At 42.3% G+C, this 19,752-nt stretch overlaps 1 protein-coding gene across 10 annotated transcripts in view; it reads left to right on the forward strand.

Annotated features, from left to right (window-relative positions):
• Positions 1 to 19,752, forward strand: part of cpped1 (calcineurin-like phosphoesterase domain containing 1) — a 195,034-nt gene that overhangs the window by 91,310 nt on the left and 83,972 nt on the right. For all 10 annotated transcript variants that reach the window (XM_069905821.1, XM_069905822.1, XM_069905820.1 and 7 more), the window contains one exon: positions 19,157 to 19,576. In XM_069905821.1, coding sequence (XP_069761922.1) covers positions 19,157 to 19,576 — 420 coding nt within the window. The remainder of the gene's footprint in view (positions 1 to 19,156; positions 19,577 to 19,752) is intronic.

The raw sequence follows: 19,752 nt of genomic DNA on the forward strand, positions 1-19,752 counted from the left end.
ACCTTCAGCACTCGAAGCCCTTCGCGACCCCCTTCTCGCCCTCAGCACCCTCTCAAACCCTGGCTCCGATACCTGGCTCTCATGAATCCGTGTGCAGAAGCACATAGCCCGTGTGTGTCCCCGACCGTGTTGCCTGAACCTGCATGGGTCCCTCAGCCACTGAGACCCCCGCTGGTCCACTGCTATGATTGCCGCCTTGTAGGATCATCTCCTCAGCTTCTCCTTCTCAACAAAGGTTCGGAGGTCTATGGTTGGGGCTGTTCCCAACTCGACTAGATGTATTTCCACTTCCAGTCTAAATGTTCCAACTTTAATCATAATGTGAAAAGGATAGGCATCTTTAGGATTGATAATTGACTTTTTATTTGGCTTATTTTTCATTGCCCATGTTGCTCAAGATATTTCCCAGGATCTTCCAAATTTCTAATTTGTATTGCAAGGGCTAAAACTTTAATTAAATTACAATCCTTGAAAATTGATGACTTAAAACAATTGATTGAAGCCCATGTTTACAACCTGTAGTGAGTGTCGAAGGTGGAGGTGGATAATTCAGTGAGAAAAGTAGCGACCGTTATAAAATAAAATACTTTTTTACTCATTGCTTTTAATTTAAGGGGAGATTTGAGATGAGAAAGGTAAACATAAACCTTGCCTAAATGCGGCATGACAAAAAGAAAATTAGCAACCATTAACAGCAAGTCAGTGGTAATTTAATGCCTCAAAAGGATTGAGTATAAAGTTGAATACAAGCTTTGAGGAAGACTTGAAGATGTTTTAAACGGATGTAAGCTGGTTTAGTGATACTACAGGAAGGTGGCAGATGGGTGCATTGCAGAGAAATCTGAGGTTGTTCATTTTCTTTATAAGAATAGAAAGCAGACGTTTTAAATACAGAGAGATTTCATACTCTTGGTACTTAAAAGCATAACCTTGCCATGCAAGCACAGCAGCCAATTCAGAGGGCAGTTTGTTTGCCTTTTTAATGGGCAGAATGGTGGAATTTCACCAGGCTTTGGAATGCTGAGTGAAGGTTTGTCCTCCAGGCACAAGGAAAATTAGACTTGCTTTCAAGGGATCAGAGCATGACCTTTTAAGGAAAGGTTGATGAGGATGGGCCCACTTTTATCCAGATTTAGAAAAAACAAGAGATAACTCCATTGAGTAACACTGTATTTTGAACAAGATTGACAAAGTCAAAGCTGAGAGCTGAGTATCTAGACCAGCAATTCTCAATGGCAGCCATTCAGACCCCCACCCCACCCCCTTCCCCCCCACCATGCTTTGGGGGGGAGGGGGGCTGCAGCACATTTGAGGAGGTGGCAGGGACTGAAATCATATTTAAAAATGTATTTCATGTAGCCGGTAGGAGAGAAGTCGAGAAACATATGGAAGAAATCAACTAAACTCGGTTGTTTCATAGGGAAGATGGGCCATAGCCAGAAAAAAAAGGGAGAGAATGGCTGGTCTAGAGCTCGGGATAAGAAATCAAACATTTAAGATGAAGAGAAACTCCTTCCCTCAGAACTTTTGTGAATCTTTGGAATTTTCTATTCCCGTTGAGTATACTTAAATCAGAAATTGACACATTTTTGGACCTTATGGAACTTGGACTTCAGTGGTAGAAGTTGATCAACCTGATTGAATTGCTGAGCAGAGGTTTTGCGCATTCTTCAACACTGTTTCTGTTGAATGAAGGTGGAGTAACCAGGTCACATTCCTTCGAAGTAAATGGCAGAAAAAGTCAAGACAAGGTGATGAAAACCCTTCCTGGAGAAAGCAGGGGTAGAATTTGCAAGCCCTGCAAATAGGGTGTTGGGTGCACATTTGAGTAGTTTTCAAAATTAAAATAGGATAATGGCAAAGGAGAGGAAAAAGTCCCAGGTACAGAAGTATAGGAAAGTTGCTCTTTGAAAGAGCTGGTGCAGACCAACTTGAATGAATGGTTCCCTGTACCATTCCACAATGTATCACTTGCTTTTCTGAAGTGGAGACTGGTTTTCAATAATTCTGGATCGTGAATCAAAACAAAAAGCAACGTGCACGAAACCTGCTCTCAGGTTTCCCACGCATGTGGTTAAGAAGACGAATGACTGTTGTTTAGCTGTGTGTTGATTTACTGTTTCTCCACTAATGCAACTAGTTTGAGTGAAATAATAGACTTGGAGAGTTCAGCTGCAGATTTTATAATTAACATTTCAAAAGCATGAAATTTCTTGTGCTGTGAGCATGCTTGACTTTATGAAACCTGTCATCTGCCTTGTCTAAAACTAAGCGCAAATCTGCTGCAACTGAGTTTCTCGCTTACCCCCTATGCTCTCACCCAAAACACACAAACTTGACTGTGCAGAAATTTGTAATCTACAATACCTTTGCAATGGTGTCAGGGGAAAATTCAGTTGACATTCTTGCTCTGACCTCCATTTCTTTCACCCACAAGTATGTGGATAGCTGCTGTGCATTCTGTCCCTCGTCTCTGCAATCAACCATTTCATTAGGTCCTTTCATGTAGTGAAAAATCCCGAGTGTAAAGGCGGAGACTCTCTGCCCTGATGTCGGGAGACTTACCTCTATGAATGCACCGTGGCCGGCTCCGGCGCTGATTGCAATTCCTATCGAGGATAGATAATCGGTGGAGCGCTCTGCTCCACTGCCTCACATGAATGTACAGACCTCTCTCCCTCCATTACCCCCTCAGGGCAAGGGCGGCCGGCATGAGCCATCAGGTCAGGGGCGACTGGCAGGAGCTGTCAGGACAAGGGTAAAAGGTGGCTTAGTTTCTTTGGTCCTGCGGGAGGCAATCAAGTTGCAGAAGAGAAAAAGATTGAGTAATGACATCCACTCCCTTCATGTTGCTCCAAATATTTAAAGGTTCAGATGTTCCTTTATTGTCATGTAATAATACAAAAAATGTAACATACACGGTATACAGGTTAAATACCCCTTATCTGAATACCTGAGATTCAAAGCAATCCAAAATCTGAAACTTTTTTTTATCATCCATGATGCCATAAGGTATTACAGTACGTAATACAGTTCAGAAATTCCAATCGGAGAACAGGACGTAGCAGATGTAACTAGTCCATTATTGAGTGTAGATTTTTCAATATCTGTCTACTTCAGTTAATTTGTGCATATGTAAATATTTGTATTGTAATGTGAATGTATGTATCTTTAAGTTTGAGTGAATAAGTGCCTTTTGTAAATGGTGTTCCGAAATTCGAACACTTCTTGTCCCAGATAAGCGGTATTCAACCTGTACTCCAACTTTTGGCAACGTAAAGGCAAGCAAAGAGTCACCCAACATCCCAAATAATAAGAAAAAGAGAGTCCCTGCAGTTTTAGATGAAAATCCTGCCTTTCACCCATTACATTCTTGATTGCTCTTAGAATCTTGGAAGGATAGTTCTGCCCCAGCATTGACAGAATTTTGCAGCCTGGTAATGGTTTAGGTTACCAGAAGTGTGGAAGCAGTAGATGGGAACTTCATGCTGTCTATCAGCCTGTTAGCAGAGTAAGGATTTAGGTCTTCTTGTTACTAGTCCTGAGCTGGGCAGTGTCACCGCCAAACCCAAAACCTGCTCTCATATGAGCATCTTTTGTAACCTCTGAATGTGTAAAGTGCCTGGTTGCCTTTGATGGATAACAAAGTGCTTGATTAAATACTGGGTTTGGTTATTTAAATTCCCCCGTTATGACCCTCTTGAAAATGACACTAGACTTCCCAGAATACACGATGGCTGTCCTTTTGAAATCTACTGAGGTCTGATGTGTGTGGGACTATAACTGAAACTGAAGCTATCCTTAATAATTCAGACTTATGAAATGTTTTGCATGCATTCTAAAATATTCTCATCAACTTCAGATCAGATACTCTTTACTGCCATGTAACAAAAGAGAACTGTCATATGACACGAAATTGCCTTTAGTCTGCCGTAAGGCAGACAAAGATTCGCCATTAGCATTGCCCAGTGCCCCTTACAGATAAGCAAAAGAGAGTCCCCTTAGCGTTACCAAGTGTCAGTGGATTCACATCCACCTCTCCTGCAGCCTCTGCAGCTGCACAAGACTCCAGTTCAGTTCAAACCATTGGCAACGCGAGCCCAGATCTGAACCTCCGACATGATGAGGAAGCCTTCAGCACCTCGGGCCCTTTGGGAGCCAGTAGGTGCCCCGAAATGCCAGAGGAACTCAGTTGGTCTATTCAGCATCTGTAGGAGACAAAGATTTGTTGTCGACATTTTGGGCCTGAGCCCTTCTTCAAGGAAAAATCAGAAAGGGCAGAAGCAGGATGTATCCGAAAGTCTCAGAATTCAAACGATGGGGGAGGAATCCAGACCAACAAAAGGCGATAATTGAATATGAGCAGTTTGAGGTGGGGGGGAGAATCATCATATTTTGGGTTGAAACCTGCATCAGGGGTAAAACTTACCATGGGAAAGGTGGCATAATTTTCAAAGTGGGGAAATGACCAAACACAGTATTTGAAATTGAGCATTTTTTCCTCATTGTTTAACGCCAGAATTTTGGTTGTGCAACATCCATTGAACCAACATTAAAATATTATTTCAGAATCAACCACCAATAAACATCTGCAAATCATATTTGACCATATCATTGATGTTCAGATTTACAATCCCAGTAGCAGACGATCCTGCAGTAAATTATCTGTGTGTCATTTTGTTAATATGGTACAAGTCTGAGGAACAATAGGCTGGTGGCGATGTGTAGCATTAGAAAGTCAGGATTTTTTATTGATCAAAGGTTTACATTGCTAAATAGGCTGGTAATGAAGATGGATTCATCATGTACCTGCAGTAACAGATTTCATTGCAACTAGTAATCTAGTTTAAAGTGCACTTATTGTTGAAAATCACACACCATTTGTCAATTTGCTCTTGCGATGGCCAAAGATCCCAAACCAGGAAACATTGTTCACAAAAATCTGGTTTCCTTTTGAAGGAATTTGTCATTTGCATGAATTTGGGCATTGTTGAAAACGAAAACACCTGTGGTGCCAAATCTAGTATTTGTGTTCAAATCTAGTATTTGTGTTCAAATCATACATTTTTAGACATATATCACGGTAACAGGCCCTTTTGTCCCATGAGCTCATGCTGCCCAATTGATTGAAGAGTGGGAGGAAACTGGAGCGCCCAGAGGAAACCCACACAGAACAGGGAGAATGTACGAACTCCTTATAGACAGTGCGGGATTCGAACCCGGGTCATTGGCGCTGTAACAGTGTTGCTCTAACCACTATATTAGGCATGGACCCCATTAACATCATGCATCACTCAGTAGCAGATCTGATGCCTGGGCGCAGCAAGTAAAGTAAAGTTTTCAAACCATTCGAGGGATTCCAAGGACGTCATCTGCCCATAAAACACTGAAAAGCACAGGCTGTTGAGCCAGAAATGGGTGTCTTTCACGTGGCCCAGTTTACATGTCTCGTTGTGAAATTCTCTGCCGTGGTGTCAGTTTCTATCTAATTGTGTGTGGTAGCAATAAGGCGTGTGGGTCGTTTTGCTCTTCAAAGCTGATCTGTCCTTCATTAAGATTATGATTGTGCCTGCATTTCAATTCCATTATTAGCAAAAACAAAATACTCTAGATCCAGGAATCTGGAAATTACACAGAAAAAAAAAACTGGAACTACTCGGCAGGGCAGCCAGAAGCTGAGAGAGAAAAGCAGCTTTAAAGTTTTAGGTTGAAGTTTTTTCATTAGCACTGGGAAAAGTAAAACATGCAGTGGAAGGGGGAAGGGGTAGGGAGAACAACGTGAAAGTTCAGTGGTGTAAGGTAAAACATCATGAGATGGGAATGTGTAAGGAGTTACCCTGTGCAGGGCTGTAACAAGATGTGAATGCATCCTTGTACTTACAAGATAAGAGAGACATTGATGGATTGAGAGGCAGGAAGCTAGCAGGGAAAGGATAGCAACAGTTTTAGTCATTGGACAAGTAATGATATGATGATGTTCTAAGCACGTATCCAAGGGTATAAAAAATCACCATTTTGCTGATAACGGCAGAATGCATTCTCCAACTAACATTGTTAGTTGCAAGTGTTACAATCCGGTAATAAAGAACAAAGAACCCTGAATTCGACTCAGTCTGGTGTTTGTCTCACTCATTCATGAACAAAGCAGACCTAACAGTGGTCAGGTGAGAGACTTGATAAAAGGAGCAATGGAGTGAGTTTAAGAGTGTTATAGTTAAAGTGAATAAGGCAGGCCCAAGGGAAGAAGTAAATCATGAAAATCTGTAGACACCGTGGTTGAAGTCAAGACACAAAATGCTGGAGAAACTCAGCTGGTCAACAGTGTCCTTTACGTGGCAAAGGTAAAAATACATAACTGATGTTTTGGTCATGAGAGAATCATACCTTGATGAAGGGTTCAAGCCCGAAATGTTGGTTATGTATTTTTACCTTAGCCCTAGGGAAGATGTAAATAGAAGTTGAATCAACCTGATTCCCTGAAAAAGCTGTGAAACCTGGAAATGTGAGATACGAAGGTTAGAACAGCTTTGTTGGAATGAGTATGAGATCACGTGCCACCAGATTTAAAGCCTGCTTCTCCCCCACTGTTAGCAGACTGCTGAAGGAACCTAATCAAGTAATGTTGCCTTTCCACTCTGTAACTCTGCACTCAGTACAGTAGTTAAAAACAGTAAAATGTCTCAGTTAACTTGTGGATTGCTTGCAAAACAAGCTTACTTCACTGCACATTCAGATTTAGTGTCAGTGTGCATACATGATTCTTTTTCCTTCAGGCGAGGCAGAATTGCCACTTAGTGCTGATTGAAAACTGCACAAGTAAGCAAATAAAGAAATGTAAACAAACTGACTGCAGTGCAGAGAGTAAAAAAAATCAATAAAGTGCAAGAGTCCTTAGTCCTTAAATGAGTCCCGAAGTGAGTTTGTTATTGAGGAGACTGATGGTGGAGGGGTAGCAGCTATTTCTGAACCTGGTGATGTGATTCTTGTGGCATCTATACTTCTTTCCTGATGGTAGCAGCGAGAAAACAGCACATGTGGTGGGTGATGTGGATCTTTGATTATTGTTGCTGCTCTCTGACGGCAGCATGCCCTGTAGATGTTCTCAATGGAGGGGAGGGTTTTGCCTGTGATGTCCTGGGCGTGTGTGATAGTACAGACCTATCACCAATGTATATAGTTACAGTATCTAGAGTGTAATGACTGTGCTTACAGCGATTGGCTGAGAGCTTAGCCACGCCTACTGTCTGGGCCTTAAAGGGTTGTGTCCCTAGCCAGGTCGGATCATTCCAGACTGGTCGGCCACCTGTGAAGAGCTCCTGTCTTTTGCTAATAAAAGCCTTGGTTTGGATCAACAAGTCTTTGGTTCTTTCGACGAGCTCTACAGCGTGTCCACGATCTTTTTGCAGGGGTTTTACACTCAGGGGTATTGATGACTCCAGACCATGATGCAGCCAGGCAACACACTTTCCACCACACATCTATAGAAACTTGTCTTACCAAACCTCCACAAACTTCTGGTGCATGCGGCAAACTTGAGCAGCTTTTTTTTCACTGGAACAGTTCAACATAACATTAAACCTTAGGGCGATAAATGACTGGTGATGAGATGAAGTACTTTCCTGCAAGTCTGTAAGGAGATCAGCAAAGAAAAGGCCAGAATCTGAGCTCAATGCGAAAGTGGGTTGGAAGTGGTTGGAAACTTAGGTTCAGTCTTGTTGGCACAACCTCTTCCACAATGTACTTTTAACATTCTGACACAGAACCATTAGAAATGTTTCCACATTTAAAGGAAAACGCCTATCTGGATAGAAATCATTGTACGGAATATCTGCTTAAAGGTATTGTTGAGTGGAACTGGAGCCAATTCGAATGTCTGACATGATTTCGAATGCTGGGATTTAATTTTTTTAAAGAAATCTTGATTGGTCGTCTTTAGAATAGTCTTTTGGGCCAATTTGATCTGCAGAATTAAGAGATTGATAGTAATTGAAGGTCAGGGGTCTATGTCTGTCATCAAATCTTCAGGTGGAAGTTGAATCCCTCCATAGGGATGGGAATAAGAGATGGCACAGCTGTATGACTGTTAGGTTCTCAGATTTATTGTCAGTACATACTTGATATCACATACAACCCTGAGATCCTTTTACCTGCGTGCGCGGCAGAATTTCCATTTATTGGTAGTGCAAAAAAACTGTTCTCGATGTATCTATGTAAACAAATAAAAAATGTAAATAAACTGTGCAGTACAGAGGGGAAAAAAAATCAATAAAATTCAAAAGTAAGAGTCTTTAAATGAGTGCCTATTAGATCATCTGTCTCGTATCTCCATTAGCCCAGCTTCAATCTCGACTTCAGGTGATGTTTGTTTAGTGTTCACGTTCTCCATCTTCATCTGATTTCTCTCATTTCTGGTGCATGTGGCAAACTTGAGCAGCTTTTTTTTCACTGGAACAGTTCAACATAACGTTAAACCTTAGGGCGATAAATGACTGGTGATGACCCAAAGACTAACCATAGGTTAGTCGACAACTGTTATTGGAGAGTTGTTTAAAAACTTGGTGGCATTGACGGGAGTATAGGATTGGTGTACGATTAGCTTCATTGGTCTGCATGGACTTAGTAGATTGAAGAGTCTGTTTCCATGCCTTGTATTTCTCTGACCTCCAATTAACGTGTGGCTTTTCAAACATATCAAGACAACTGTTAAACTTACCAGGAAAAAAAAAGTGATTAGATCCCATGCATTTCCAAAATTAATCAAATATTATTTTCTTTCACTTTTACTTTGGCTAAAAATTACTGACGTTGTTCATGAAAACGTGTATGAAACATTGAAATGACATGATTATTCTGGAAGGTAGTTGGCAAGTGTAATCAAGGCAAAATGATGGAAGTGAAGACTGCGAAATGAAGCAGGCTGCCAACTTTTAAGCTCCTGCTTGTCAGGGTGGTAATTGTTTTGGACACAGTCCAGGGCATCCCTGGAAACTGGCTGGATAAGGTTCATATCTTTTAATTGTTTATTGAGCATTAGCTCTACTCCTGCTTCCTCAAACTTCAGTTGTATGAATTTCTGAAGCTTGATCTCATGACCTCATTTCCAGCCATCCCATGCTCCCGATCACCTGACTTGTTTATACCCAATTATTATGCCAATTGGCATCTTGTTAACTGATCGGACGATTCTCACCTGTCAATCTAATAGGCTTCTGTTACCACCTGCAGTTTCTTTTACACATTCAAAGGAAAGCATTCAGAGCCCTGTGTTCATTCATTTTCGTAAGTAATTACAATTGATTTGAACTTTCTTCATTGCGAACTGCATTGGCTTATTTATTATAAATTTTGACGAGGAGCTGTGTTGTACTCTAATTTGAGGACCCAGACAAGTGTCATTGGAATTAACTCCAGGAAGAGTGCTTGTTGAAACTTGGCAGATTGTGGGTGAAGAAATAAGGCTTAAATATTCTCGAGTCATAAGAGTCTTACAGCAGGGGAACTGGTCATTAGGCCCAAGTTGTCCAGAGAACATTACAATACAGTACAGGCCCTTCAGCCCACAATGTCCATGCTAATTGAGTTGTCAGCCAATCTAGTCCTATTTGCCTTTGTTCAGCCCATATCTCTCTAAACCTTTTCTATTCAACTGCCTGCCTAAATGTCTTTTAAATATTGCTATTGTACCTATTTCCACCACTGGCAGCTTGGTCCATAATTTTTACAGGATATGTGGTGGAAAGTGTGCTGACTAGCTGCACCATGGTCTGGTATGAGGATACCAATACCCCTGAGCAGAGATCCATGCCAAAAGTAGTGGGAACAGCCCGGGATATCACTGGCAAAACTTTCCCCACCATCAAGAACATCTACAGGGAACACTGCTGTCAGGGAGCAGCAGCAATCATCAAGGATCCACATCACCCAGCACACGCTTTGTTCTCACTGCTACCATCAGGAAAGAAGTCTAGGTACCACAAGACTTGCACCAACAGGTTCAGGAACAGCTGCTATTCCACACCTACAGACTCCTCAACAATAAACTCAATCAGGGACCCACTGAAGGACTCTTACTTTTGCAATTCATTGATTTTTTTTTCTCTGTATTGCACAGTCACTTTGTTTACATTTCTTTATTGTTTACATGTGTACGTTGATTACAGTTTTATTTTTGCACTGCCGATAAGTTGTAATTCTGCCTCGCCCACAGCAAAAAGAATCTCAGCTTTTGTGCGTGATGTCATGTACGTACTCTGACAATAAATCTGAAATGTAAACTCACCACCATCTGTGCAATAATATGTGTGATCTGACCCTCAGGTCCATTTTAAATCTTTCCCCTATCTCCTGAAGTGGACCCCTCCCCAGATTTGGATTCCACTTCCCTGGGGAGAAAAAACTAATCTATACTCTTCATGATCTTATAAACCTCCCTCTCTTCCAGGGAGAAAAGTCCCTTTTGTTATGCTCATTACATTTTGGAATTAATTCTTCTCTTTCCCCCCTCCCTAATCCTTTTTTAAAGGAACCTTGTGATGCACAATCAATTGCAGAAAAACTGAAGTAATAAAAATTGAAGGCTTTTATTTAAAAGAGATGGACAGCATCCCTGTGTTCTTCGTTCACACTGACCCGGACTCAAACTGGGGGAAGGCTTGTGGCATGACAGCCTTTATGGGGGAGAAAGGGGAAGAGTCATGAGCTGGCCAGTGAGAGCAGAGTCAACCAGGAAAGGTTATGTAATATAACGAATATGTACAATAATGGTTTCACCACATTCACCCCGTCTTTTAAAAGAAAAGTCCCGGGGTGTGTGGCGTGCTCATCCGACCCTGAGGAATGGCTGAGGAATTTAACAAATACTTTGCAACTGTCTTCACCAAGGAGGATATAGGTTATGGTCAGTTAGGGGGTAATGGTCATGCGGTGTCAAGAGACTTGGGGACCTTTCCTGGGGAAGTAGGGGATCTAATGGATATCCGGATCCAGAAACAGGAGGTTGTGAGTAAATTGTTGGGACTGAGGGCTGATAAATCCCCAGGGCCTGATGGGCTGCATCCCAGGGTGCTTAAAGAAGTTGCTATTGGAAATTGTGGATGCACTGGTCGACATTTTCCAAAGTTCCATAGATTCGGGGGAGGTCCCTGAGGATTGGAGAGTGGCTGATGTGGTGCCGATTTTTAAGAAGGGAGGGATGGAGAAAACGGGAAATTATAGACCGGTCAGCCTGACGTCGGTGGTGGGGAAGATATTAGAGTCTATCATAAAAGGAGTAATAGCAGAACACTTAGGCAGAAATAATAGTATAAGGGCTAGTCAGCATGGATTCCTTAAGGGTAAGTCATGCTTGACTGACCTTCTGGAATTTTTCAAGGATGTGACAAAGAGGGTGGACTTGGGAGAGCCTGTGGATGTGGTGTATTTGGACTTCCAGAAGGCCTTTGATAAGGTACCGCACGGGAGACTAGTGGGCAAGATCAGGGAGCATGGTATTGGAGGTAAGGTGCTGACATGGAAAGGAAATTGGTTAAGAAATAGGAAACAAAGGGTTGGGGTAAGCGGGTCTTTTTCAGGATGGCAGGATGTGACGAATGGAGTGCCGCAGGGATTGGTATTGGGTCCTCAGTTGTTTGTAATTTATGTAAATGATTGGGATGAGGGGATTATTAATAACTTGAGCAAATTTGCAGATGACGCGAAACTGGGTGGCGGTGTGGGGTGTGAGGAGGATGTCAGGAAAATGCAGAGGGACTTGGACAGGTTGGGGGAGTGGGCTGCTGAATGGAAGATGACGTTCAATGTAAGCAAATGTGAGGTTATCCATTTTGGGGGCAATAATAGGAAAGCTGAGTATTATTTAAATGGAGACAAGCTAGGGAGTGGGGAGGAGCAAATGGATCTGGGAGTACTTGTTCACCGGACACTGAAGACTAGCATGCAGGTTCAGAAAGCTGTGAAGAAGGCTAATAGCATGTTGGCTTTCATAAAGAGGGGATTGGAGTATAGGAACAGAGACGCCCTTCTGCAGTTGTACAGGGCCCTGGTGAGACCCCACCTGGAGTATTGCGTCCAGTTCTGGTCTGTCTCCAATTTTGAGGAAGGACATACTAGCTATAGAGGGTGTGCAGCACAGATTTACAAGGTTAGTGCCAGGGATGGCGGGGTTGACATATGCTGAAAGGCTAGAAAAACTGGACTTGTATCCGATGGAGTTTAGAAGGATGAGGGGGGACATGATTATCAGGGGGATAGACAGGGTGAAGTCAGATTACTTGTTCCCAATGATGGGGGAGATGAGGACTAGAGGGCATAGTTTAAGAATACAGGGTAGGCCCTTTAGGACGGAGATGAGAAAACATTTTTTTACCCAGAGAAGTGTGAATCTGTGGAATGCTCTGCCACAGAGGGTGGTAGAGGCAGATTCGCTGATTATGTTCAAAAGAGAGTTAGATAAGACTCTAGTGGGCAAAGGAGTTAAGGGTTATGGGGATAAGGCTGGAAAGGGGTACTGATGGTAGTGATCAGCCATGATCTGTAAAATGGCGGTGCTGGCTCGACGGGCCGAAGGGCCTACTCCAGCTCCTATTGTCTATTGTCATAAGTCCAGTCTGTCTGGCGGTCTTCTTTGGCATTGTGACCGGCGAGTACCGGTCCGGGAGTCCGTAGCGATCTCTGAAGGTTTTAGCTGATTCATCCCGGTTGGCCTGGTGGGGGAACTTGACTAGGCCAGGGGAATGGGGTGGGTATGTGTGTCAACTGTCAAGTTGGCAGGTGAAGCTGGTTTTCGCTGCCCTGGATAGCTGCTGCGGAGGCTGTGAGGAACTTTTTGAAACAGCGGCGGAACTTGTCGACTGCCTTGGCTTCTCTTGGGTCAATTTCGAGGTGATCCAAACTCATGTACTTGTCCATGTTCAGAAAAAAAACAAAATTTTACAAATCAAATTGATGCACGATCAATTGCACAAAGACTGAAGTAATCAAAACTGAAGGATTTTATTTGCAAGAGATGGACAGCGTCCCTGCGTTGGTCGCTCACACTGACCTGGACTCGAACTGGGGGCAGGCTTGTGGCATGACGGCCTTTATGGGGGAGAAAGGGGAAGAGCCATGAGCTGGTCAGTGAGAGAAGGATCAACCAGGAAAGGCCATGTAATTTACATATAACAAATATATACAATAGTGGTTCTTCACCTTGTTGTAGAAGTGCATTGAAACTATTGCCATGTAGAAGATGGGGTAGTATAGGGATTCCGCCAACTAACCTTGCATAATGCCAGCATGCAATTAGTGCCCTGGTCCTTCATCTTTATCATTTCAAATAAAGACCTTTTTCGTGGAGATACTGGGGGATGAAATTTACCTTCTGTATAGGCATAGAGTGGACAGTTGTTGCCTTTAAGAATGGGCAGCTGATCCGTGAGCTTTCACTTCATGCCTGCCAAACGGGTATTTCGCCACTGTTGTCTCACAAAGTATGGCAATTAATATACCAATGCATATTTTTCATACATCTGTGGTTGGAGTAATATAATGATTGTTAGTGGGGCAGAAGTGCAGAGCCTGAACTAATGATTTCAATTCCCATCTCACCACCTGGGTAATTTAAATTCAGTTGAATAAATATACTAATTAAATTAATCTGGAAATGTAATGCGAGTATCTGTGACCATGAAACCACAGAATTCTCTTAAAGACTCAGAATCTTTTGGGAAGGAAATCTGTCAACCTTACCAGTTTTGGCCTATATATTTATGACTGTATCCATAGCAATGTGATGAACTGTTAATTTTCCTCCTGAAATTGCCTAACAATAGTACTCACCACCTTCTCCTGCAGAATTAGGGATGGAATGAATTTATGCTGAATTTTGCATAGATATTGCCTCACTCTGAGAAAAATGTTCTGCAAAAATGAAAAGCAGCTTTTCTAAAATGAGGGTAAAAAGTGATTATAATTGGAAACATGAAAGATGCTTTGTTTTAAAATAGTCTGGATGATACAATTCAAACTTGTCAGCAAATATAAATGAAATTTAACTGTCTCCTTTTGTGCTTTTTTTTATTTATAATTTGTAAATGATTCTCAACAGATGCACAAGTACGCTAATCCCCTTAACATTTTTAAGTGTATTTGTCACAAAATTCTGAGTGACGCTCTGCAAACAAACCAACAGGTTATCTTTAGAATTCAATAAACCCATGTATAGAGCACAATATGCAGAAAACTGAATTACAATGAGCAGTTGTACACCAAGCAATTGCAGCATGAGAACACTGTTGTGGGGTTCATTCAGAAGCCTGGTAACTGCTGGGAAGAAATAGTCTTTAAGTCTGCTTGTGTGTGTTTTCACACTCCTAAGCCTTCTCCCCGATGGGACGAGAGGAGAGATCATATCGGGGAGGTGGGGGGGGGGGGGTGATGGATCTTTCAGTATGATGGCTGCCTTTTCTAACCAGCTGGAGATTTCGATGGAGCCTGTGAAGGGGAGGGAAATTTGTGTTCTGAGCTGCTTCTGTAGGTTCTGATCTTGAGCTGAGCAGCTCCCATTACCATGCATTAATGATACTTTTATGGGTGCGCTCGGTCAAATTTGTTGAGGGACAGGTGGACATGCCGAACTAAGAAAGTAGGAGGGTCTGTGCACTTTCTTGATTACCACAAGGATGTGCTTGTCCCAGGTCGGGTCACTGGAGATATTTATACTTAAGAACTTGAAGCCATCCACTCTTTCGATTTCAGCACCATTGATGTCCACAATGTTGTGGACTCCACCACCTTTCCTAAAATCTAAAATTATCTCCTTTATCTTATTAGCCCCTTTCATACTGCCAACCCTCCTAGGAAGCGGTAAAACTTACCGGGCCTGCTGCACTCGGGTGCCTTTCCCATTGCACCATGATTTTTCCTGGTTAGTCGGCAAACCAGCATTTTAAGGGGTGGGGGGGGGGTCTTGCCTTCAGCGGTGATGATGTGAGAGCAGGTTGTGCTTTCACGCCGCCAGAAGGTGATTAGTGAGTTAACTCGGCTGGGCTCTGACACTTGCCCCCATCAAGTGTCAGAGCCTGATTTCATTAACTGGCCCTTCCAGGTTTGGACATTTCACACCGAGCAATTACTGGGTACTAACCCGCTAAATTAGCTGGTTAACCCAAATGGAATCGGCGGTGTGAAGGGAGCTATTGATACAGAGAGAGGGTTTGTCTTCTTGGCACCATGCCACTAGTCTTTCGTTCTCCTTCAGGTTTTCCTACTCATCATCATTTGAGATCCGTCCAACTATCCTGCTGTTGTCAACAAATTTAAAGATGGAGTTATTTAACTGCGCAATGGTGGATGCATAGGGAGTACAGTAGGGGGACTGAGTGCATATATCTGACGAGCGCTGGTGTTGAAGTTGATTGTGGAGGAGAGGTTGATACCTATATTTGCCGACCTCAAGCCAAGGATCCAATTCCAGAGCAGGGCACTGAGGACTAGATCCTGAAGTTTGGAAATTAGTTTGCTGGGGACTATGGTATTGAAGGCAAAGCTACAGTCTAGTCTAATGGGTGTCGTTGGCACCCAAGGGATGGGTGGACATACAGAGCTGACATCTTCTGTAGATCTGTTTGGCCAGTAGGCAAATTGAAGTGGATCAAGGCGGGCAGGTAGGCTAAAGTTTTTGGTTTTTTAAAAAAAAAATATTTTTCACACTATGAACCATACTGACCAAAATACACACAGACATTTCCCTCTTGAATATACACAGTGTCATTTTCTCCCCTTTTTCTCCCCCCACCTCCCCACTCACTCAACGTTCAACCTATATGATACATTAAACCCATTAAACAACGTCGTCACACAATGAAAATAAACAAGAAATTTGTGTCATCTACTTTTACACACTGGGTCAGTTCATTTCGTCTTCTTCTCCTTCTGTCATTTTAGGCGGTGGAGGTCCGCGGTAGGACATCTCTATTGTGTTCCATGTACGGTTCCCAAATTTGTTTGACTACTGTGATATTATTTCTTAAATTATATGTTATTTTTTCCAATGGAATACATTTATTGATTTCCATGTACCATTGCTGTATTCTCAGGCTATCTTCTAATTTCCAGGTTGACATAATACATTTTTTTGTGCTCCATCCAAATCGAGTCCAAGTTGTTTACTTCTTATGTTACTTAGAAGAAAAATCTCTGGATTTTTTGGTATGTTGCTTTTTGTGATTTTATTTAATACCTGGTTTAGATCTTCCCAAAACTTTTCCACTTTCTCACATGCCCAAATTGCATGTACTGTTGTTCCCGTTTCCTTCTTGCAACGAAAACATCTGATACTGTTGGGTCCCATTTATTTAACTTTTGGGGTGTGATGTATAGCCTGTGTAACCAATTATATTGTATCATGCATAACCTCGTGTTTATTATAGCTTTTCCCATGTTTCATTCTTTATCTTTATGTTTAGATCTTGTTTACATTTTTGTTTAGGTTTACAGCTTGTTTCCTCATTCTCCTTTTCTTGCAGTTTGATGTACATGTTTGTTATAAATCTTAATTATCATTGTGTCTGTAATCACATTTTCAAAATTGCTTCCTTCTGGTTACCTCAGACTGCTTCCCAATTTGTCCTTCAAGTAGGTTTTCAGTTGGTGGTATGCAAACATTGTACCGTGAGTTATACCATATTTGTCCTTCATTTGTTCAAAAGATAATAATTTATTTCCCGAAAACAATTTTCTATTCTTTTGATCCCTTTTCTCTCCCATTCTTTAAAGGAAAGGTTATCTATTGTGAAAGGGATTAGTTGATTTTGCGTCAATATTAATTTTGGTAGTTGATAATTTGTTTTATTCCTTTCTACGTGAATCTTCTTCCAAATGTTGAGCAGATGGTGCAACACCGGTGAATTCCTATGTTGCACCAGCTTTTCATCCCACTTATATAGTATATGTTCTGGTACCTTCTTCCTTATTTTATCTAGCTCTAATCTGATCCAATCTGGTTTTTCCCTTGTTTGATAGAAATCTGATAGGTATCTTAATTGTGCTGCTCTATAATAATTCTTAAAGTTTGGTAGCTGTAAGCCCCCTTGTTAATTTATTTAGCGCTATCCTCGGTTTCCCCCCTTTCCATAAGAATTTAGGTAGGCTAAAGTTGATGTGAATGGTGGCCAGCCACTAAATATTTGTTCTTGATAAGACGCATGTACTATTTCTCCAAAATACCTTGCAGCTCTTATATTTTAAGATTAAAATGTGTTGACTTGTATTTAAAGTCATAAAATATTTTGTATCCCCACTCACCTACCCTCTATAGAGTTTTGTGAATGCTATTACGATTGCTAAACATGTGAGGTTTATAATGATCATTGAACAAAATATTTGGTAAAGCAGTGGAATGCCATAGACTGTTGGTCCCCAGCATCACCACAGTGGCACTCTGCTGAGTACAAGTCGGGATATTGGCCAAAAATTATGTTGGTCAGAAATTATGCAGAGGATCTTAGGCATAATGAAGCATATCCCAACTGTTAACTGACAGATACAGTCTCTTTTATATCTCTGTTGAACCTAATTTTCAGAAAATGGAAATAAGAATTAGGAGGCATTCAAAATGGAATTTGCAAACAGGTGACCAATATTAGTTTATTGTCAGAAGTACAACCCTACGAAACAGCATCTCTGGTCCTCAGTGCAAAAACATGCAGACATACAACCAGACATAACGCACACACACAAGCAATACATCTGCAGGACAAGTATTCCATCTATACAAATAAATCAAATCAATATTGTTTCATGAACTTCAGAATCTCGGATGGTTAGTGTGAGCAGTTCCTTTAGTCCACACATGTCAAACTTTGGTCCGCGGGATATAATTATATTTGGCCCGCAAGATCATTTCAAAAATGTATTAGAGGTGGCCCGCTGGCCGCCGCGCCAGTATAGCGCATGCACAGCTAATACTATAAATCCCAGAATGCATTGGCATCAGCCCGCTAATCGCCCCCACCTCCTCTGTTTACGTTGCAGGGTCTCACCGTGGACTCTGGTTTTGGGGCCTGGCCGGTGTCAGGGGAAGCCAAGGCCGCTTCCCTGCGCCCGGAACCGGAGGCCTCGGGCCTGACCTCGCCAGGACCGTTGCCCACTCCCCCTCCCTGCCGCAGGCCGACCCGCGACTCACGGTGACGGGGCCACTGATCCGCCGAGATTCCGCCCTGCAGCGAGAGCCGATGCCCCCGCACTGTTGTTGTCCAACCCGATCGCCTGCAAACCCCGCCCTCCCGCACACAGGCCTGAGTAAGGATTATGAACTTTAATCTCAGGATAAAACGATCTTCCAATAGTTTCATGTCACAGTGATAAATATATTCCTGGTTAAAAATGGTCCTGCACCTGGATACAAACTCATTAGGCATAAAACTTGAAAAGTGTGTAAATCAAAGGATATCTGTACCAATGGAAAAAATGCATGGCAAATAACCCTGCTAGAGTTCATGCCCACAATCAGTCACCCATTTGATTGTTTCAGGAATCATGTTATTCTCCCACATTCTCAATAGCCCTCAGATTTTACTATTCGACAGCACACTAGCAACATTTGACAAATCCTCTATAGAGAAATATTATTTATTGAATATTTTATTTCTATTTTGTTAATGCTTCTGGAAAGAGTTTATCCAAAACTATTATTAAACATTTATTTTAATAAGAAAAAGTTTAACATTACATATGTTGAAAGAAGAGAAAACATGCAGATGTTGTTGAAAATTTTCAATAAATATTTAGTTCGGCCCTCGACTTAGTCCAAGTTTTTAATTTTGGCCCTCCGTGAATTTGAGTTTGACACCCCTGCTTTAGTCGTTCAGCTTTCTCACTGCCCGTGGGAAGAAGCTGTTTTTCAGCCTGGGGGTGTTGGCTCTGATACTCCTGCATCTCTTCCCTGACAGGAGGAGCTGAAAGATGCTGAATGCAGGATGGAAGGGGTCATTGGTGATTTTGCATGCCCTCTTCAGGCAAATAGGCTTAACCAAGGCCGACTGTGCCACGTGAGGGGAGTTCTTGCAGTTATTTAAATCAGACAGCTCTCCGTTTCTCATAAGCTCACATTTTTTAAATAAAATAGGGAAATGAATTCACCTCAGTCCTGAATGTTGATTTTTTTTTAAATTTTTAGGTTCCCTTTGGCAAGAGGAACAAACACATGACCTCAAGAATGTCTTGAAATACACTGACCCCAGCATCCCATTGGTCTTTGTCAGTGGCAACCACGACATTGGAAACACCCCAACCGCTGACACCATTTCGGAATATTGCAAGAGCTGGGGTGACGATTACTTCAGTTTCTGGGTTGGAGGGGTGTTGTTCCTTGTGCTGAACTCTCAGTTTTTTCATGACGCCTCTTGTTGCCCTGAATTAAAGCAAGCCCATGATCAGTGGCTCAATGAACAACTTTCTGAAGCTCAGTGCAAGAGCAAGCACGTGATTGTGTTCCAGCACATCCCTCTGTTCCTTCAGAGCCCTGATGAAGAAAATGAATACTTCAACATCGAAAAGTCCACACGGCTGGATCTTCTGCAGAAATTTCAGAAAGCAGGTATTGTGCTTTTTCTTTTTTGTTCTATTACATGGTAGTGATTGTTCACCTGATATATTGGGGCCTGGCCGGTGTCAGGGGAAGCCAAGGCCGCTTCCCAGCACCCGGAACCGGAGGCCTCGGGCCTGACCTCGCCAGGACCGTTGCCCACTCCCCCTCCCTGCCGCAGGCTGACC

Source organism: Narcine bancroftii, chromosome 12 (assembly GCF_036971445.1).
Source record: "Narcine bancroftii isolate sNarBan1 chromosome 12, sNarBan1.hap1, whole genome shotgun sequence".
Classification (NCBI taxonomy): Eukaryota; Metazoa; Chordata; class Chondrichthyes; order Torpediniformes; family Narcinidae; genus Narcine; species Narcine bancroftii.